A 21,586-nucleotide genomic window follows, 5' to 3' on the forward strand; every position below is an offset into this window, starting at 1 on the left:
TAAAAATAATCATAGCTTTTACTATTTCTACCTACCATCACCAAGACTGAACAATGTGAATGACATTCAACTACATAATTATCAAAATTATACAGAAATGTGCAATGGAATGTAATAGGTTACTATGAGACAGTTAACAGCGTAAACTGGTTCAATTGTTGACATAAATCTTGATGTAAATATAGCCTGTCAACAGTAACTTCCCTGGGACAGATCACCTTCGACTTCTATGTCACATACTGTACATGTAATAATGCACATACTTACACCTCTACACACTAAAATACATATCCCAGTAATAGTACTACTACCACTTGGAACATACTGTACAAATTCATATGATCTGCAAACCAAGTATAGTATAAAATAGTGCATCCCCAATTGTGACAACTTGTTGGCAGTATTAACTCATTGAGTGCCGCGCTCCTTTCCAAAGTTTTAGTCAAGTGTACCGGCAATTTAGACCATTTTTGACGATTTTTGTAGAGCCACAGTGTATTCTATATTATTGCCACCAACACATACTGTGGCTCATTTGAAAGGAAACTCTATGCTTCAAATGGCCCCAAACCGTTTGTTTCTACATGCCTCCGTTCCTGAGAAAACTCAAGCTAAACATGGCTGGGTTTCACCAAAATCCCTGCTTTTTTTCTAGAAAAGGAGATACAGTGTTTTTTATGAAAGGTGCTCTGTTTGTGCCTGTCGCTCTTCTGACACTTGCATTTCTGGATCAAAGGGCTTGTGTAAGATAAATATATACAATTGTTGTTCTATTCACAGATCCACCATCGGGGGCGGGGGGGGGGGCGCCACTAAACAACAATAACACAGACGCACCGTGCCGTGGCACAGCCTCTCGCCGCGGAATGTGATGGTCTCTCGGCCAAAAACAGGTCGGGAACACCAGCCCCACCGGTGGTCGCGGGTCTTTTGTGGTACGGGTCGTGCTGGCGGCCTGCTTTGGCCCAGAGACCATCACATTTTACCACGGGAGGACACGGTGTTGCTCCAGATGAAGACCGGCCGGGACTGTCGGCTGAGAGCTTCCTGTTTCGGCTCCGAGCTGCTGGAGCCTCGCGGGTGAGAGCAGAGCAGCTGCGCTGCATCCACATGCAGAACTCCGTTTGCAAAAGCCGAGTTATGATAAAAACTTCCAGATCATGAGCTGTCAAAAAACGAGAAATCTCGTTTTTGGCACTCAACGCATGGGAACGAAAAACGAGAAATTACGTGGTTGGCACTCAATGAGTTAACAGTTTTTCAATACATATCTTTTTTTATACCGATTTGGTATCCACTATACTGACTGCTGTTTTCCCAATGTTATTTTACTAGCTTTCACTTATTTGCATGTGTTAGTTTCCAGTTCAATTAAGGACATTTATTTGATAATTATTAGATAGTCACTAATGAAAGTGAGTAATTATTTTGCATGTATAATTGCATGTAGTGTAACAGGCACCCCCCTTTTTTATTTCTAAATCTGTGTAAAACGCCATTAAATGCATACTAATGTATTTCATGGTATTGTCAGAAGGTAAGAATTTCTGACTCTAGAGTGAATATTCTAGCATATTTGTATTGATGACAGAATCAGTATTCATACACTTTGACATACGGATACCTAGTTTTAGGTAGAACAGTCTTTCTTTCAGCCACTGTTTGTGATTTTCTTTTTAACTAAATTGCTAATGGAATTCCATACTTTTAAGAACTTAAAGGAACTTGGGGTAGGATTTGTGAAAAAATGCACATGCATTTTAAGTTTTTTAATGCTAATGGGTGATGAAGTGTTATAAGCCAAAACGAATGAGCCCACCCATGTATCTCTCCATTGCCTTGAACAGGCTGTGTGCTGCATAAAATACTGCAATTCGTGGTCCGAATTTCCCGCACAGTAATACTAAAGTTACACTAAAATAACATTGTTAGTTTATTTACTTAGTCGCAGTTGTAGGATATTCTGCGGAGATCTTGCAGTAACAGTGAACAGAAGTAAAAGAAATAACATTAATATTTTTTCATGAGAAAGTCACAGTTTAGATTCCCAGTTTTAGTTTATCCAAATAATGCCTGTTACAAAGTTTGCTCCGACGTTTTTAGAGAAGTGCAGAGCCACCTGTGGGAGCAGCGACCGGGAGCAGCAGGTTGTCTCAGAGGCAGCAGCCGGTCTCCTGAGGTGATCGGCCGGTCAACCTGCGTCGTCATCCCGGGTGAGAAAACGAGCCGAGTAACTCACCCACAGGTTTTTAGAGGTTTACTACTGGCTGGTTAAATTCTTTTTAGGAGATAAATGTTGGTCTCATTGAGGAAATCTAACAACTGTGGCAGCCACATTAGTTTGTTTGAATGAAAAGTGAAACTTCATGTGTATATCGAAGAGCAGCACTGTCTCTGTAGCCTGGCTCTCGTCAGACCCTTGTAGTTCCGCAAAGCTATGCTGAGCTCCGCACAAGGGTCTGGGACTGCTCCATAGGCGATTCATTTCAGAAGGCGGGGCCTTGTAAAAAAAATCTTGTATGTGATTGGATAAACCACTTGTCCGTTATCTTGTTGACGTGCTACTTCAGCCACTCACTGCGAGCCGCCATTGTTGTTTGACTCAAACAGTCGCTTCAGCGCTACGTCACACCTCAGAAAGTCCCGCCCGGCGATCCTGATTGGTTCATTATTTTTTGCTCCGGGGAAGAAGTTTGCATTGGCCTCGAGTCCAGACCCTTGTGCGAAGCTGAGCGTAGCGCCTCTGGCGTAGCTTTGCGGAACTACAAGGGTCTGGCGAGAGCCAGGCTACTGTCTCTGGGCTCTGTACAGAAATCACCACATTACATCAATAAATGTTTTACAATGAACCGATCAGTCTACATTAAATTTTATTTTATTAATTTATATAACGTGGTTACGGTGTTATGAATCAGTACGACATCCAGGAATTTTTCGCATACTGCAGATTTTGCTTTTGTTTGTATACTGTATACTACATGCTACATGCTACATTTTGGCCAAATCAGTACGTACAGCTACTCTGCTGTGAAGGGTTCATGCGCGCTCCCACGCCGGCTTGCAGTTACCCTAACAGCCGCAAAAGCCGCTGTGCCACTATTACAGTAAGTCTTATTTATTGATCCTGCCTCAAGTTCCTTTAATCATGTATTATTAATTTATGTTGGTGCTAAGCTGCAACATGGTGTTGAAACTGAAATACAAAGCATGTCTTAAAATGGGAAAGCATTCCAGGATATGAGGAGGCATTCAGGATGTAATCTGCATGAGCACAGTGCACTGTAAAAAAAATAAAACTAAAATCATATTGAAGGGTATGGATTCATGATTAGTATAGTCAGAAAAAGGGATAGAGGAAATTTCAGAAACAAGTGTGTTAGTTCAGATAGTATTAACAATGACATAAGCTGCTCTGTTATGCCATTTTTGACACAATACCTCTTTTGATTTATTTTGAAGTTCTTCAGCCTCCGTTTTCAGTCTAGACTTCTCCTTCTCTAGGTCTGCGATAGCCTTACGTAAATCCTCAGCCTCTTTGCTGGTATTAAGCCTCTCAACTTCCAGTTTTTCCACCACTGTATTTTTTTCTTTGGTGGATATTTCAGTCTCATGAAGACGAGCAGCAATTTTATCAGCTTGTTTCTTGAATTTTTTAGCTTCCTCTTCAGCTTTGGCCTGGGCTTCACTGAGCTGAGAAACTTGAAGCTTAAGTTTTTCTGCTTCGGCTACGATCTCCAACTGCCTTTTCCTCTCTGCTTCAAGTGATTTTTGGTATTCCTCTGTTTCCTCGTCCAGGCGCTGTTGCATAAGTTGTTTATCCTCCAGCAACTTCTGTGCTTGCTCCTGAGCCAGGTCCTTCTGCCTTTGGAGCATCTCTGCCTCGGCTTTAAGTCTAGAAGCCTCTTGTATGGCCTGCATTTTCTCTTTGAGCATTTTCTCTGCAAGAGCTCGTTGCTGATTGAGGTCGTCTTCTGCAATCTGTCTCAAGCGTGCAGCCTCTTGGGCTTCAACACTAAGTCTAGCAGCATCCTCTGCAAGCCTTTTCATATTTTCAGCCTCTTCAGCAAGGCATTTCTGTGTGTTATCTTTATCTTTCTTGATGAGGCGCTGATTTTCTTCCTCAATTTTGATTTTCAGTTTGAGCAGTTCCTCCATCTGAACCTTGACTTTGAACAGCTCCTCCTCCACCTGGGCCCTTTGCTTGACAGCGTCATCAACCTCATCCTTCAAGCGCTGCAATTCGTCATCCAAGATAGATTTCTGTTTATCAGTTTGATCAAGCTTCAGTTTAACCTTTGTGAGCTCTTGCTCCACTGAGAACTTCTGTTTTAATGTTTGCTCTGCCAGTTTTTTGTGCTTTGCCATTTCAGCATCAGCCTGTTGCTTCTGCTTGAGAGCCGCAGCTTCTGCTTGTGCTCGTTTAGCAGCTTCGAATTCAGCCTCCTTCCTCAGCCTCTCAGCATCTTCCTGAGCTTTGGCTTGGTTCAAAGCTTCTTGCTCGGCTGCAGCTTTTTGTCGCTCTGCGTCCTCTGCTTGTTGACGAAGGAGAGCTGCCTCTCTCTCTGCCTTCTCTCTAGCAGCCTCAGCCTCTTTAGCAAGCTTCTTGGCTTTTTCATACTCTGCCTTAAGCTTCTTTTGCATGAGGCCGTCTTCTTTCTGTTGGGCAAGGACGCTTTGGACTTGCTGCTCAGCTGCACTGCATTTCATGGCTGCTTGTTGAGCTGCAGTAATCTGTAGTTCTGCTTCTTTGTCGGCTTCTTCCTTCTGTTTTCTGGCTTCCTCTGCTTTCTTTTTCAGGCGATCAAGCTCGTCTTGGGCTAGCTTGCGTTGTCTGGCTGCCTCTTCTTCTGCGGCTGCGATTTTCTTAACCTTCTCCTCCGCTTCCCTCCTTCTCGTCTCTTCCTCGAGGGCAAGCTTCCTTAGCTTCTCAGCCTCCTCCTCAGCTCTGAGCTTGCTTTGTTGAGTTTCCTCTGCAATGTTCTTCAATTTGTTCAGTTCCAGCTCCAGGTCGAGTTTTCCAGATGAAGCCTTTTCAAAGTTGAGCTTAAGAATTCGGATTTCTTCTTCGACAACGCGCCTCTGTTTGAGTGTGTCATCAACAATTGCCTTTTGTCTTTCCATTTCAGCCTCAGATGATTTCTTGAGTAAGATGATCTTTTCCTCAATATCATGCTTGTGCTGGTTGGCCTGGTCTTCAAGAGCTTTCCTCTGGTAAGCCTCATCCTCTGCTTGTCGCCGGAGTCTCTCGTTTTCTGCCTCCTTCTCTTTCAGGGCAATTTCAGCCTCTGTTTTAAGTCGGGTAGCGTCACCGATTGCAGCCAGCTTCTCTTTGAGTATCCTCTCAGCCTCTGCTCTCTGACGAGCTGCCTCCTCCTCAGCGACTTGTCTCTGATGCTTAGCCTCCTCGGCAATGGCTCTAAGTTTGCTTGCCTCCTCCGCCAGGTCTCTCATCTTGGCAGCTTCTGCCTCAAGAAGTTGTTTGCTCTTCTCTGTGTTGGACATCGTCTCCTTTTCAGCCTTGGACTTGAGCTGAATGAGTACGTCCATTTCGCTCCTCACTTTGGCGAGTTCATCCTCCAGTATTTTTCTTTGTTGTTCTGCTGCGACAACTTCGTTCTTGAGGCGGTAGAGTTCATCTTCAAGGAGGGATCTTTGCTGTTCTGCATTGTCAAAGTCTGCCCGAAGTCGAATCAGTTCCTGCTCCGCAGTGAGTTTCTGCTGGGCTGTGCTCTCAGCCACCTTCCTCTGCCTTTCAAGTTCTTTTTCAGCCATATCTTTCTGCTTCAGGGCAGAGTCTTCAGCTTTGGATCTCTTTTTAGCCTCACGCTCAGCCTCCTCCTTCTGTTTTTCAGCATCTTCTTGAGCGAGACTCTTTTTGTGAGCTTCTTCCTCAGCCTGAAGTCGTAGACGGAGGGCTTCATTGGCTTTCTGCCGCCATTTCTCAAGCTCTTTTTCTGCCTCTTCCCTGGCACGTTCTGCATCCTCTTGTTGTTTCTTGAGATGCGTAGCTTGTTGTTGCAGCTGGAGGACGGCACCATGCTCCTGTTTGAGGGATTCCTCTAACTTTGAGGTCTTTTCCACAAAGGAGATGTGTTTGCTCTGGAGTTCAGCAGCGGCACTCTTCTGGGCTGCCTCGTGAGCAACCTTGATTTGTCTTGCTTTTTCAATCTCCGCTTGCTTCACTTGCTTTTCGGCCTCCTCAGCCTGCATTCTGAGGTTTTGAAGGTCATCCAAGGCTTTTTGCTTTTGCCTAGCAGCTTCTTTCTCTGCCTCAGATTTGCGTTTGAGTTCCTCCTCTGCCATGCGCTTTTTCTGGGTTTCTTCATTGACTTGTTTGCGGAGCTTCTCAGCTTCCTCTTGGGCAGCCTTTCTTAGTTTCTCAGCCTCATCTGCTCTATCACGAAGTTGTTGGAGCTCAGATTCAGCTGTCGACTTCTGTGTCACTGTGGTCTCAAGCTGGATCCTAATCAGGCGGATTTCCTCTTCAATCTTGACCCTGCTTTGAAGAGCTTCATCCACCTGTTGACTTTTGTCTTTGATTTGCTGCTCTGAGAGGTTTTTGAGCTCATGAAGTTCCAGCTGGATGTTATGTTTTTGCTTTTCTGCATCTACAGCAGCGATTTCTCGCCTGCTGACTTCTTCCTGCATTCTGAGCTTCAGCTCTTGAGCCTCTTTCTCAGCTTTGGCAATTGCCTTTGCGTGAGCTTCGGCTAACTGCTTCTGTTTGTCTAACTCAGCCTGCATCTTGGCCATTTTTTTCTGCTCTTCCGCTTTGAGTTTCTCTGCAGCTTTCTGCATTAGTGGAAGCAAATGGTAAAGAGAGGATTAAAATCAAGCATGACAGGTTAAAGGTAACACTTTACATTATACAGCTCAAAACAGTGTGGACTAAAATTGTAATTACTTCAGTAATCACATCCTAACCACACTGAAATAAGGGCAATATAATGTACTGTATTACCATGCCAATGTTAATGTTAAAATTAGCTCATTCTAGATGCAAATTAGATGCACAAACACAATGTTAAAGTAACGTCAAAGTAATGTTAAATTCACGATGCAATTAAAAAAAATCATGACATGGCAATTCAAGAAAAAATGGATGATGTGGATGTATTGATTAATGTATGGAAACAAAATATCACTTCACAACACAGCAAGAAAATCATATGGCATGCAACTGTAGCTGTATAGCTAAACCCTCTAAAAGTATATTATGAAATACAGTATACCAGTAGATAATTTTCTACAATTTTACTTTACTGCTAAATATATATTTTTTATATTTATTTCAATATTAGTAGCAATATTATAATATAATATAAAGCAAATTTGACACTAATGTTCTCATTAGCCAGTTCTTTATAGAACTGTTACACATAAAAAAAGGTCTGTGGGAAAAGTATAGGTCACTTTATTCTTTTACAGACTAAATGCTTCATGTTAGAGAATTATTCACACCATTCACTTTGTTTTTTTTAAATTCATCCCATGCACTTGGGGTTCTTTAAATCACTATTTGCCATAAAATGGAATGAAAAGGAAAGGAAAAGTCAAAGATGACAGGTTCAAGTTCAGAAGATCGCTGCAAGTTAAGAAACCAGCTTGCAACTAAGCTCTGTAAATTAAGCTACAGAGGCTGACTATGCATGGACTGTATGCAAGGACATTAGTGACTAAGGGACAGTGGGGATAGTTGCAGTAATTCTATAAACAGCTGCAGTGGAAGCAAGAGGATAGTATGCCATGGAAAGCCAGAGAGTGACAGAGATGTTAGAGTGACAGAGGGAATGGAGTTTAAACAGTACAGTAGGTACCTGAATAATTTACCTCTTTAATGCTCAAACAAGTTAAGCATTCATCATGGCAAAGCACTGGCAAGCAGTTAAGAGAAGCAAAGAAACAAACAAAACATTAGGGTTAGAATAATAACGTAAAACTGTAGACTTTGTGTTAATTTAAGAGAAAAGGAGAGCTGCAGATCATGATATCCACACTGAACCACAGAGTCCTGACTTTAATTTTAATCTCAGAAAATAGGTGGGAGAAGAAAGAAAAGGGAAATCAAAAGAAGTGAAAGAAAGAACCCCTTTGTTTTAAATCCACTACAGCACAATACACACAAGGAATGGTAATGGAGTAGCTAATGCATGTATGAACATACAATGAGTTGTAATTATTCATTCTCATTTTAGACATTGAGATTAATGATCTCAATAAAGCCTCAACTGAATATTTTGTTTTTCTCTTTTTACTGTTTTACAAACCTGGAGTCTTCATATGACCACTGAGCTACCTGTTCCTCTAGCTAAAACTGTACATCAGCTACAGCATGCCAATGTTTCATGCATAGCCAGTGCAAAGGAACTATTTGCCACCCGTACATTAATTTTCTGCATGTATGTATGAGAATATATGTTTGTATTTCTGTGTGTGTGTGTGTATGTTTGTGTGGGGGTGGGTATGTGAGTGTATGTATGACACACAGAGAAGTGTGTGCGTGCAAGCATGCGTTGTGGAGATCGACAAGTAAAACTAGTTTGTTGGTTGGTTGGTTGATTATTTGGTTGGTTGGTTAGGTTAATGTTAGAAATTAGTTTGTTTGGGATCCTCAGCCAGTTGTCACGCACCTCCTCATCCTCCAGACGTCGCTGCGTGTCGGTGATGAACTTGATGTACTGACTCGTCAGAGTCATCAGCTCGCTGTACCGAGTCCTCAGTGTTACATACTGATACAGGGAGAAACAAATAGCACTTAATGCTAATATTAATAATAGTTATCTTGTATTGTGTTTCAAATATTTAGTATTTTCTTAAAAACTGTAACTAATCTGGTTTGAAGGAACATACCTCCTGGATAATGTTGTCAGAAGCAGAATCCAGTTTGGTTTTCTTCAAGGGAGAAGCAAGAGGCTCCACCTGAGCTTTGTAGGCAACCAACTGGAGCTCATAGTCCTAAGTGATGAGATGAGATGAACAGAGATGAACATTTTCCATAGATGTGTCGTGCCTCATTTATTATACATAATATAATATGTTATAATTAATGCAATCATGTGTTACTTGATGCTCACCTTGATAGTATCGATGTATGCTTTGGCATATTTCTGACACTCATCAACTTTGTCTTTGTTCTTCTCAATCTCCTCCAGCAGTTTCTGTATTCACAAAAACAAGTGTTAAGCTCAGTTGTTTCAAATTAAACACAATGATGGTCAAATACGGTCAACATATATAAGTTTACCTTTTCCTGGGCAAGCTGCTCCTTCAGAGTTTTGCTGTCACTGATGGGCACAGCCTGGATCTTCTCCTGCCTCTGCTTGGCATCGGCAATCCAGGAGATCAGCCAGTCGTAGCTCTCGCGGTAGTAGCCAAGCTGGCGACCAAGCTGCTCCAACTCCCTCTGGCGAAGGTCGATCTGGGTGAACACGGCCTTCCAGCGGTCCTGGAGACTAGACAGGAGCTGGCGGTAGTGGTCCAGCTCAGCATCACGCTCGCTGTGGACGCGGGACATCTTGTCGCTCACAGCGGTGGCTTTCTTCAGCTCTTCCTCCAGGGAGTCAAACACCGGCTGTTCGCCCTCAGCCTCAGTGCGCATTTTCTGCAAGTTTTCAAGCAAAACGAAAAGCCGATCAATGGTGAGCAGCATGGTCGTTCATTAGGAGAGACTCGGCTGACCTTTTTTGTTTCAGCGTATTTCATGTAGAATCACTTACAGTAACAAATTCTACTCCAACTGAAATTATGTTTTTAAGAACTAAGATTTGGTAAAACCTTCTTTACCTTGAGTTTTGCTCTATAAGCCTCGACTTCCTTGATATCCTTAGGCACAGTGTGGACCTCACGCAGACAGTCCTCATACTGCTTCAGCACTCCCTCAGCACCCTGTGTGTTACGGATGACCATTTCCACAGTCTTCAGCCTGGACAAGACAGAATAAATCAATAAAGGAGTACAACACAGGGAGCATTAGAAAGCAGATCGTTTTCACTATAAGCGGCCGGGGACTCACTTCTCTAGATAACAGGTGGAGAGCATGTGGGCGTGATCCATCTTCTGCACGGTGATGTCGAGCTCTGACCGCAGCACAGGAGCTGAGGCAGACTGCTGTGGGGAGGCCAAGACTTCCTTTGTCTTCACAGATACCTTATCAAGGTCCTTCTTGAGACCCTCAAGCTCCACTTGGACTTTCTGTACAACAGAAGTAGACAATCAAGTTAATAATGTAAAAAAAAAAAAAAAAAACTTAAACATTTTACATTTACTGTAAGATGAAAAGAAAAACTCTCAACATTTTCAAACAGCCTACTGTATATTATTATGTGCTGGAAGAAAACATTCAATTTTAAATGAAGCGGTGTTCAGGTTTTCTGTGCTGTGCTGGATTGGCCTGAGGCACAGCTCGAATTTTAACAGTCTCAGATCAGCAGGGACACACTGAGCTGTAGCACAAAGGCTCGTAAATCTCTGCAACTCTCACTCAACAGCCTACAAGCTGCAATTCTCTATCATATTTATTTATATTGTACTGTAGCTGACGCTCTTCAACATTAAATTGTTTTTCCCTTTTACTCCTTGCTGCTCCTTAGACTCCACCACACTACATGGATACAGAGTACAATGCTGACTGTAAGTGTGTTCAGGCCTTTTCACTTTTTATCAATAATCCAATTATTCTCTCTTGAATTCACCTTCATTTGTTGCACCCCAGCTTACCACTCCTTCTTTCTTTGTGAAGGGCTTTGCTTTGCATCTAGGGTAAGTGGGCCCCTAAGAATTACATTATGGATGTGTTTTTCCTCCAACAATGTTTTTTTATTGTTCTGACATTTTAAGTATGATTTAATCAGCTAGCCTGGATCACTAAATGTCACGAGGCTCATTAATTCATACATGATTCCAATGTATACATAATAATAACCACATTATTTGAAGGAACTCTTTGGGATATTTTGCATCTCTTTTTTGAATTAAGACACATTTCCTTGGCTACACTACTTGTTTCCACCTCATCTTCACAAAGCTCACAGGAATACAAGGATGCAAGTGATCCAGCCCAACGTAGTGGTAAACATCATAAAAACCTATTGTAGAAGCTGGTAGAGGCACTTATCTCCTAAGGTAGATATATTAAAAACTGAATATCATAGGGACTTGATTTTTCTGTCATATTGCTTTCTCACACATGATAATTTGATAACACTACCTTCTGCTCAGTTGTCTTCTGAACACATTCTTTCAGAGGTTCCTTTTCTATCGGTTTGCGTATGCGAGCAACGGTCCGAGCCTCACAGTCCTCAATGTGCAGACGCAGGTCCTTGATCTCAGAGATGTAGTTCTTACACAGAGTCTCATCCTGCTGACCTGTGGAGTAGCACATGAATTCGTTCAGAACAACATGTAAAAGCTTTTACCTAAAGGTGAGCGTGAAGAATACACAAAAGGATTTTTTTTTTTCTGAAGGACTGGAAGGCCAATACAGACATCCTGAATAGACTGATACATTTTTGAGTATAACACAGTATGATGTCCTGTTCATGATTTGATATTGATAGATAATTAGGATGAATTCATTTTCTGTAACCATTAACAATATCACATAGTAGTCACACTGTAGTGCAGTGCAGTGCATTTAAGCACAATCAGGACATGCAGTTCCGCATGTGTTGTGTCAAACACACTCAGCTGCATATACACTACATTCATAGCAGACAGGATCTAGCGAGTATTTTCTGTCCAAGTAATCACACTACTATGTATTATGTTGTGACAAAAAGCAGTACATACTGTCCCCTAACACACAACCTAAGATTTCTAATTGATGCAGAGCTGCAACAAAGAACAAAAAGCGACATGTGAAGCAAAACAACATGCTGTCACACAGGACTCTTAAACACTAATGGTTAAATTAAAACTCCTCATCCAAGGCTTCAAAGCGAGTGCACACACCAGCTTGGTTCACTGGCTTTGCATCACTCACCTTTGAGCCTAACAACCATTTGTCCTGAAAGGTGAATTGACAGTATAAAGTTGCTATACATACACTTATATTTGGTTGAATATCCATGAATAGTCACAAGCTAATTGGTTATTTAGGGAAAACATTTCTACCTTTCTCCATGGAGCGAAGCAGGCCGTCGAAGTGCTGGGTGGCCGTGGTGTAGTCCTCCTCCACCTGCATGCGGTCATCTGGACCAAAGACCTGTGAGTCCTGGCTGTCACGCATGAAGTCCTGGTAGTGGAGCTCCAGGTTTCTAATCAACAGCCTATACTCCTCTGGTTTCATGGACTTTAACTGCATGGGGTGGAGAAAAAAAAAGAGGAGGATGAGGAGACTGAGTGGCTGTCAGGTTTGTCCCATGGCCTAAAATATACAGAATAATTAAAGCATAAATAACTAGCTAGTGCCCTCTTCCTGTGCCAACAAATTATTCTCCAGTAATTGAGATTGATTACAAACACTTAATGCAATTAACACTTCTCTGTATAGCCTCCTCCCTGAATAACCCTAAACTTTGATTTGTTCTTGCATAGGACAATTAATTGAATCTCTATTGAATCCCCCCCCCAACAGAAGGTTGGTTTAATCTTATTTTACAGTTGGCTGGGGTTAACATAGAAACTTGCTCAATGCTCACCATTGTTATGTTCCAGGATCGTATCTGTGTGAAGTCTCTCATCAGGTATTGCCATGACAACAGACTCCTCATTTCTATGTGGTACATCTGCCACATGGTCACCATCTGCTGCTGACCTGCATCCAGACTGGAGTGGGAAAGAAACGTATAGTGTACAGTAAATATAAAGAAACAAAAGAGCACATTTGGATTGACATGAAATGCTCGGGGTAAACTAGTGGAGTAACTGGAAGACATAATGTGTAGCATTTGCTGTTTCTCAAAAGTCTGATCAAAAGATGACTCATGAAATCCCCTGAATCCTTTTACAGAATGCAGAATGTGTGCACTTATTTGAAACGTCCTAATAACATCTGTATATTACTTGACAGGTCTATTAAACACTGTAAGTATCATAACTTAATTTAAAACTACTAGCAGTCTATGGTAGTGATATTGTGGTTGTATCTGAACAGCTGCATAACTCCAAATACAGTGAAATAGTGTCTGTTATACACAGATGACGGATTTAGTTTAGTTGTGTTCTCACCTGGACACACTGTCCACTGCCTCCTTGTTGACTGGAGGAACCATGAAGCAGACAGAGGGCACCACCGCTTCGTTTCCGGAGCGGTTCAGAACCTTCCACTTGAAGGGCTGGGAGTTGTTGAGCAGAGCACATTCATCTCCTTTATGGACAGTGATCTGAAACAGAAAAGAGTCCAAGATTGGAAAAACTTGAAAAAGACATAGCTACTCAGGCTTACAACTATGACCTATCTGGGCTATGAATGATTATAAATCAATACGGTCACTGTGGAGTGTTCTCACCTCCTGTTGCTTGAAATCACAGACAGCCTGAATGGGGAGTTTGCCTTTGATTGGAGTGGTGGGGTTACGTGGTTTCAGCTGAATGATGGACTTGGCTCTCTTATTCAGGCTGGTCACCAGGGTCTTGAATTCATTCAGCTGCTCCCTCTCCTCCTGTTGAAAAAATGATGTCAAACTAGATTAAAATAAGAGGATTATATAACTTTTTTTTTTTAACCTTACATAATAACAAGGATCGCCATCTTACTATTCCTCTCAGAAAGTTCAAAAACTCTGGTAGTATACATGATCACATCCATCTCTTTTATTTTTTAAACGTGAGCAATCAACACTAACCACAGCATCCTGCAGCAGATCCTCCAGGCGAGTGGCTGTTGTAGAGCGATCGCAGCTGTATTTCTTTTTCATGTTGTCCTGTATCTTCTTCATCTTGTCCTGAGCCTCTTTCACATCAGCAAAGAACTACAAGAAAAAGGACGTCATGTGAGGGACACTAACGTTTAACTGACTCCTCTGAATGGTGAGGGATGTTTACTGTTGGTCTGTTGAAGTGATGTCACGGTTACATACCTGGTAGTAGGCTGTGTTTTCTTTGAGATGAGCCTCAATACAGCAGCACAGCTGGAGGATCCAGCTCCACTGAGTCTGCAGGGCAGCGGTGAAGGCCTGGTATTGACAAAGAGGATATGATGAGAGTGGATTACTTCAGGACTCATTCAGTTGCTTTAATACTGTCTGTGGATTTTGACTGTTCAGTGGGGTTTACTACAGCAATTACCTCAACTGTCTTCTTGCCAGGATGTCCATCCTTGACCATCTTGTCTCCCAAGGCCTGGATGTCATTGATCTTCTTCTCCCTCAGCTCCAGTTCACGCATGAGACCCTGAAGAATCCCATTGGAAAAGTTAATTACAAACTTGGGATAAAAATATATGTAGGCAGGGATTAGAGGAGACAGGGGGAAAAAAAGCTTACAGAGTAGTTGTCTTTCTTAGCAGTCATGTTGGTGTCTCTGTCACTCCAGTCAAAGTTGACCTCCTCCTCTTCTTTGTCATTCAACCACATCAGTTCCTTAGTGGCAGCGCTGACGAAGGCGTGGAGCGAATCCAAGTTCCTGAGGCGGGACTTGGAAGAGTTCTGAGAGAAGAAAAGAAAAAAAGGTTATCAGTGCTACATCTACTGTACATATGCAGAAAAGTTATACAAAAGATTCAAATAACAGCCCCGGAAAATGTTTAAAATGTAAAAAAAGAAAAGAAAATTACCAGTAGTTTGCCATACTGAAGGTCCAGTTTACCCAGGTATTCTTTGTATGTACCCTTGCTGATAGGAGACAGCTGGTTCTGGACAACATGAAAGATACAACAAAGGTAAATGAACAGAACAACGGCAACAATACGCAATCCTCTGTCCAATCCAATCATAATCAGCAGTTTTGATAGTGACACTATCACACCTCGTCTGCCTTGGCCCGTTCAATCTTGGATCGGAAGTCCTCCACAGTCTGGTGCAGGCCTCTGTGGCTGCCCAGCTGGGACTCCACCGAGGGCAGATCAGATCCCCACTCAGCCTCATTAATGCGATGCTGGTTCTCCTCCACCCAGGCCAGCAGGTCTTGGACGTAGCGCAAGGTCACATCATCCAACTCAGGCCGCACCTTCATGGTGCTCTGCTGGGTACTCTTCAAAAGGTTAACCTGGGTAGTGGTCACGGAAGTCTTCAGACGTAGGTTGTAATCGCTGCGCAGGTTCACCAGGCGCTCGTGGAGGCGGTAAACCCTGTGGACAATAACAAAATAACTTTACTTTGTGGTCTTAAAGCGCTTGACAGGTGTCCCTGAACTACTTTGCAATAAAAAAAACTTCACTTGAGTGCAAAACATGTAGCACCCACTTGCGGTACATCTGTTCAGCCTGAGGGTGGCGCCCATCCTTAAGTAGCTGCACATCATTGAAGAGCAGACGGATCACATTGTCTGCCTTGTCCAGCTCCCTCTCCACCTCGGCCGTGTGCTGAGCTGGTTTCCCTGCATTCAGCAGACGAATGTCCTGAAGGGATGAAAACCAGTGAAAATGTCAAGCCTCATCTTTTCTTTTCTTCTCAAATGTCACCTCAATTAAAGAGATTCTTTTCACTGCCTGAGGCTTAACAACGATTTGCCTGGATTTTTTCCTTTACTGTCTTAAATGATGATTTAAATGTCTGTCTCTGGACTCTGAATAAAGAGCAAAGGACTGGTTTGTATCATGATGCAAAACTTTTTTATATAGTGCTTAAAAAGCTGTGTGAAAACTTCCAGAACCTGTCATTTACTCCTATTGTGATATTTGCTTTAATCACATGGCTTCAATTTTTTGTAACATTTTGAAGTACAGTAATAACAAAGTCTAGGATTGCTAATGACTGAATAGCACTCACCGTCTGCAGCAGGGTCTCCAGGTGGCTGAGCTGATCATCACACAACCCAGACTCCATCTGGACTTTACTGACAATCCTCTGAAGCCTCTCAAGTCTGTATTCAATAGAATAAAATTAAATAAAATTATAATAATTTCTGGGAGACAGTAGACCATTTTGTGTTTCTAAAACTAACCCTAACACACCAGGTAACATCTGAATTGCTCACATTAGTCAGCATCAACCCTCTTCTTAACAGGACAAACAACCTGTTACACAACCACATTACATTTTAGTCTAGCAGAAGCTAGAGCTCAAAACATGTTGTTCGAAACACTTACGGCCATCTGCATTTCAGCATATATTCCAATTTATGAGGGTCAGTTACAAATGCCATCTCCATACAGATTAAAGTTCCAGTCTTTTGATCGGTTTTTCTCACACTCCCATTGTGTCTGCGGAAAACTTGCTGCCACACAGAGTGGCTCAGAGTCGGACAAAAATGTCTCGGTTTCCTGACAAAGATGCCCAGTCTGCTCAATCGGTCATTCCACATCTCAAGTCCATAAACAAGGCTATTAGATGACTGAACAATCTCGTGACATGAACCATCCCATTTACCAGGCATGACGCAATGCTATATTAAGTACATGGAAAACTTACAATGTCCCATCCTGCTTTATCAGGATTTATAAGGAATATTTTATTTACAACAGTCTTTCCTAACGATGTTTGGCTTCTGTCACAGCAGGGAAATTATGCACTAATAATAAATAAAGATGTTACTCACAATATTTTTGTAATGTTTCATGGGAGTAATTTAGTAGCAGGCTATCCAACAGAATGACCAACTTCAACAAATAACAAAGGCGTTACTGTAGCTTAATGCTATTAGCCAAGTTCTAGTCCCTCCATTTTAATTTATGTATTTGATATTTTGTTATCTTGTTGTTGACGGGGGTTTTGTAGCTTCTGCTGGATCAACCTAGCTATCATTAGCTTAGTTTTCTTTACCAAAATTAAAAGTAGAAGAACATCAGTCTGTAACGTTAGGCTAAACCTACATGACAAGTTATTTGAGTTAGACTGTGCTGCTGTCTTTGTAAATACATATGCACTGTATTTAGATCTTTTTCATAACATGGTGTAAATTTGTGTTCTGCAATCATCAGCATTGTTATGTTGGCAAAGTGTTGGGAGCTACATATGTCCTGACTTGCTAGTCTAACACGATGGCTGGTTAATTTCATTCTGTATTGTTTCATCTTTTTTACTGCTGCACTTCTTGGCTGGGAGGAATTAGTGTAATTGCAATTTTGATCACAATAAACATCCATTATTCATTATTACAAACAGAATCCACAAATGTGCTGACCTCTCAAATTCTATTCTCAGCAGTCGCTCTCTCTCAAGGATGGCAACATGGAGTCGGCCCCATTCTTTCTCCACATCAATGGGATGGTAGCCTGGAGGGACCTTCACCTGTCCAGCGTGCACAGCACTCTGTGGATAGGTAGACACACAATGTTTATGAAGTAAACAAAAGTAAACTGTGAAACAAAAAGTAATATGAATTCAAACATTGAGTCAGCTTACCTCGAAGGACTGGTAGATTTGTTTGGAGTGGTTCTTGTCGGACTCTTTCACTGGGAGCTCTGTTTCTTTGAACTTCAAGAACTGACGCCAGAGAATCTAAAAAAAACGAAACAAAAAAAAAAGTACAAGGTGAATATTTGGTATTGGTAATTCATATTTTTCTTTTTGTTGATTTGAGACAATTATAAGTTAGACTTTCTAAAATGTACATGATTCAAAACATCGCTCAAGCGCATATGAATCCTTTACATTACTTATAAACTGGACACATAACTAAGTTGCTATTTCTGGTTTGTATTTCAGTTAACTTCCTAAATAGGAGATTAACTTAGTGATCGACATTCAAATAACACATCTCAATCAAATAGCATGCTGCTGCGGTTTTACAGGGAGGAAATGTGTTCTGAAAGCATTCATTCATTCCCCAGACTGGTGTAAATTAAATTGAACTTTTAATGAATCCAATAAATTCACGGCAGAAAAAAAAAATGTGACTCATGCTCTTGCTGGACTTAGAGTTTTATTGGGTAGTTTAAAGAAGCACACCCAAAACTATTACTTTTGATGATGCTGCGCCACTGATAATTTGACTTCAAAAACAATTAAGAGAAATACTAAAGTCACGCTAACGTTTTTGTTCTGCACCACCGACAGGGAGTGGTAAAGTGGTAATTCTCCTAAGGATTAGGTCCAACATTATCTGCCTTTTGGCTGCATTTTTCCAGCATCAGCACTGCCCCGCCCGCAGAACGACAATGTCTGTGAATACTGTTTATTCAATCTCCCCACAGCCAGACATTATGTAAGCGTGCGCTTTTATTAAACAATCGCCACCAAAAAATCTTCATACTATTAAAATATGCAGCGTTTTCTAATTGGTCTTCCTTTGGTAACAAAAACTTTTTTATGTGTAGTTTTGCAACAACAACTATAACAACCCTCATACCAAAGACAAATCCGTGACTGTAGGGCTCAATATCCTCAGATAATCAACATATCAGCTTACCTCGATCTCCTCGTAGCTGGCGGGGAACTTCCTCTCCTCAAAGATCACTACATGGTGGCGGATCCACTGCAGCAGAACAGTCACCAGCTCATAATATTCCTGCCAGCGCAGCTCCAGCTGCTGCAGCCAACACAGCAGAAAAAGACAGCCAGAAGGTTAACAACAACATACAGGAAGACTCTTCTTCTCCTGCGTCTCCGTGTTCAATCACTCACACACCACACCTAACTCAATTAGGTAGCAACAATCCAGGTCTTGTGTGAAAGGAGGGAAGTGGGAGAGTGGGGACAATGGTGAGAGACACATATGTCTATTTGTCTCCTCTCCTTTTGCCCATATTTGTAGGGATATCTTACAGCAAATATGTTAGGTAAGTTTTCACATTTACATTAATGCAACTGGACATAAAAAACCTAAACATAGCATTCGTGTTGTAAGTGAATTTGTGCAGACAACTGTGTAGTATGTTTTAGGTGAACACATAATGTGTGATTATGACTTTGGCCTCTCCAGTGTAAACACCACAGGTTGCTAATTTGCAGATACTTGGTTTCACAAGACTTCCATTTCTCTTTGAACATTAAGTTGAGTCGGAAGACACAAAGCGTATTTATAAGCAGAGTCACAAGCCATTTCAGTTTTGATTCAGTCTTATAAAGTGCTCAATCAGACTGAACTAGAACAAGCAATTACCTCGCACTTACTGATTGCATTTGGGAATATTTTAGACTGGCGTCTCAACTAAGATGCATGACATTAAACATGTTCTGCTCACATTAGCTCTGAGGCCATCGGTCACATCAACCCGGGGCATGGCATCATACAAGGATGACACGTAAGTGATGATGGACTTCTCATCAGGGTGAGGGACATCGACATCTGAAAGGATAAGGAAGAAATTCGATATTATGATTTCATTATGTTGCAAGTTAATGAGAGTGAGTAACTTAACTTGCTGAATGAAACTATTATATATTAACAAACATGTCTGGTATGTCAGTTGAAATTGACATTGAATTAGGTCAGTCTTACCCTCAGGGTCCAGTAGGCGTGTCACTCCCAGGTCTCTCTCAGCCACACCAAAGGCCTGTTCCAGGTTCTCCACATTGGTCTGTCGATACACTCTACTCATATCGATGAGTCTAGGACTAGAGGAACACAAAAAATGGACATGCATCACTAACAGTGTGAGGGATATATTATTCTTTACTGAATATAATCCACAGTGTAAGTGCATAACTTTTGAGTGCCCCTCACTTTTTTTTTTTTTTTTTTTAACAATATCTTTATTGGATTTTCATTTTTATAGAAAATATATATATATAAACATATATATACATACGTGCCCCTCACTTTTGATAGAATAGAATAGATAGAATACTTTATTGTCATTGCATGTTAACACACAGCAAGATTGTTCATCCCTCGTAACACAAGCATTCATACACACATTGTAAAAATAAAGAAACAATCTAAATGAGTCTGTACTCAATGAATAGTGTATATAAATAAACAGAATAAAGTGCTATTTGTAAAAGATAATACAGTTAAGTGCTTTAAAAATCTGTTGGTATGGTGGCAAGTGGGCGGAGAATGCTGCCGCTGCATGTGTGGGATATGTAATGTTTTTGTAAAAGCTCCATTAGAACTTGAAGTGACTTGAATGGCTGCTCTCTCTGTGTAACATCAGACATCTCTCATATCAAAAACTTGGACTGGAACGGGATTAAACAGGACTGAATATCACACATCAACACATATCCAGGAGGAACCCACTCTGTACAGACCTGCCCACTGAAATAGTATGATGTTCAACATATTTGCAAGACATGAGCCCTTTAAGATCTCATGGCAACAGAGCCCACCAGTTTACTTTCTGAACTGTACTAGCACCTGCCTTTTTTCTTTCCTTTTTTTCGTCCTGGGGGCGTTTGGCTCTGGCAGATGTCAAAATCAGTCAATGAGTGGAATGTAATTTAAAGAGCACCTGACATGATAAACGCTGACACATTTTAAGTCTGCAGCCAGCCACAACTTGACTCTCAGAGGATACTACATTTACGGTTAAATAAAGTTCAGACCAAATGCATCACAGAACCTCACCTATCATGCAATGATACTTGACTAAAACAAGACTAAATTATAAAGTCAGATACCATAGCAGTTTTAAAATGCAGAAACAAATCCATAAATTCAAATATGCCTGCAGCATTGATTCCAATATTTATCAAGCAAATATGAGACAAAACAACTTAAGGAGCAGATTCATACAGCTCTTGGATGCGTAGAGTGGACTGGCCCGGATCTTGTACATAAACAGACTCCATAGAGGGAACTTCACGGACAGAGTACTGTCTCGTTGGCCTGATGGAGATGTTTGGGGCCTCTCTTCCATGAAAGCTTTGAGACCTCCATTCCTGTCCCATCTCCTCACTGTAGGAGCGTGCACCTGAGCTCTGTGAACCTCGCCCTGAGTCCCAGGAGGATTCTGCTGGTGGGATATCCTCACATTGCATCACCACCTGGTTGTCCACATCACTGATGGATCCTGACACATCAGAAAAGACGCCCCGGCTTTTCTTCTTCTTAAACCTCTTCTTTAAACTAAACATTGTAAAATCTGTAGAACGTCCTTGTCCGGTAAAACGCTGAGTCGTTAGTGGCTGGTGTTCGATATTTTGATGGCTGCGTGTAAATCCATGTTGTGCATTGTCTCAGGTATCCAGCATCATGTAAAGATCCTGTTAATCCTTTTGATGGGCTGCCAAGATGAAAAAGCCTCCTAGTGGTACAACCAAGCTTCTTTAAACGAGAACTAAATTCAACTATCAACTTCCATGTACCTACAGAAGACCTAGACACTTCTGAATTCTCCAGATGAATGCATATTCTGCACTGGGATACTCTGAATGCCTTGGCACAAAGCAACACCCCAATTTACCTTGAGCAGACTCAGTAACGCCCACGCAACACACCCCTGAGAGCTTCATGAAAGGCAGCGCTGATAAAGCCTCAGGAGACATTAAAAGAATTCAAAAAGAAAGGTCAGAGCTGAAGAAACTTGCCCCTGCAGGCATCGCTTTCTTCCAATCCACTGCAGTTCTGCAGCTTGCCCGACAATTAATTTTCTCTCTGCACG

General features: G+C 41.6%; 1 protein-coding gene across 45 annotated transcripts in view; it reads right to left on the reverse strand.

Annotated features, from left to right (window-relative positions):
* The window catches only part of plecb (plectin b), a 122,483-nt gene that overhangs the window by 8,464 nt on the left and 92,433 nt on the right, over nt 1-21,586 (reverse strand). For 25 of the 45 annotated variants that reach the window (XM_085802721.1, XM_085802720.1, XM_085802719.1 and 22 more), the window contains 26 exons: nt 19,480-19,595; nt 19,223-19,326; nt 18,448-18,567; nt 17,442-17,537; nt 17,221-17,348; nt 15,867-15,960; nt 15,342-15,496; nt 14,905-15,226; nt 14,714-14,791; nt 14,424-14,585; nt 14,227-14,331; nt 14,019-14,114; nt 13,785-13,910; nt 13,449-13,601; nt 13,168-13,322; nt 12,639-12,765; nt 12,112-12,295; nt 11,981-12,004; nt 11,207-11,364; nt 10,013-10,191; nt 9,784-9,922; nt 9,245-9,601; nt 9,075-9,158; nt 8,851-8,955; nt 8,631-8,729; nt 3,439-6,792 (listed from right to left, as the gene is read on the reverse strand). In XM_085802721.1, coding sequence (XP_085658847.1) covers nt 3,439-6,792; nt 8,631-8,729; nt 8,851-8,955; nt 9,075-9,158; nt 9,245-9,601; nt 9,784-9,922; nt 10,013-10,191; nt 11,207-11,364; nt 11,981-12,004; nt 12,112-12,295; nt 12,639-12,765; nt 13,168-13,322; nt 13,449-13,601; nt 13,785-13,910; nt 14,019-14,114; nt 14,227-14,331; nt 14,424-14,585; nt 14,714-14,791; nt 14,905-15,226; nt 15,342-15,496; nt 15,867-15,960; nt 17,221-17,348; nt 17,442-17,537; nt 18,448-18,567; nt 19,223-19,326; nt 19,480-19,595 — 6,820 coding nt within the window. The remainder of the gene's footprint in view (nt 1-3,438; nt 6,793-8,630; nt 8,730-8,850; nt 8,956-9,074; nt 9,159-9,244; nt 9,602-9,783; nt 9,923-10,012; nt 10,192-11,206; nt 11,365-11,980; nt 12,005-12,111; nt 12,296-12,638; nt 12,766-13,167; nt 13,323-13,448; nt 13,602-13,784; nt 13,911-14,018; nt 14,115-14,226; nt 14,332-14,423; nt 14,586-14,713; nt 14,792-14,904; nt 15,227-15,341; nt 15,497-15,866; nt 15,961-17,220; nt 17,349-17,441; nt 17,538-18,447; nt 18,568-19,222; nt 19,327-19,479; nt 19,596-21,586) is intronic. The other 20 variants (XM_085802723.1, XM_085802722.1, XM_085802743.1 and 17 more) reach the window with 2 other exon arrangements.

This window comes from Trachurus japonicus, chromosome 16, assembly GCF_045865225.1.
Source record: "Trachurus japonicus isolate A0001 chromosome 16, Traja_1.0".
Lineage (NCBI taxonomy): Eukaryota > Metazoa > Chordata > Actinopteri > Carangiformes > Carangidae > Trachurus > Trachurus japonicus.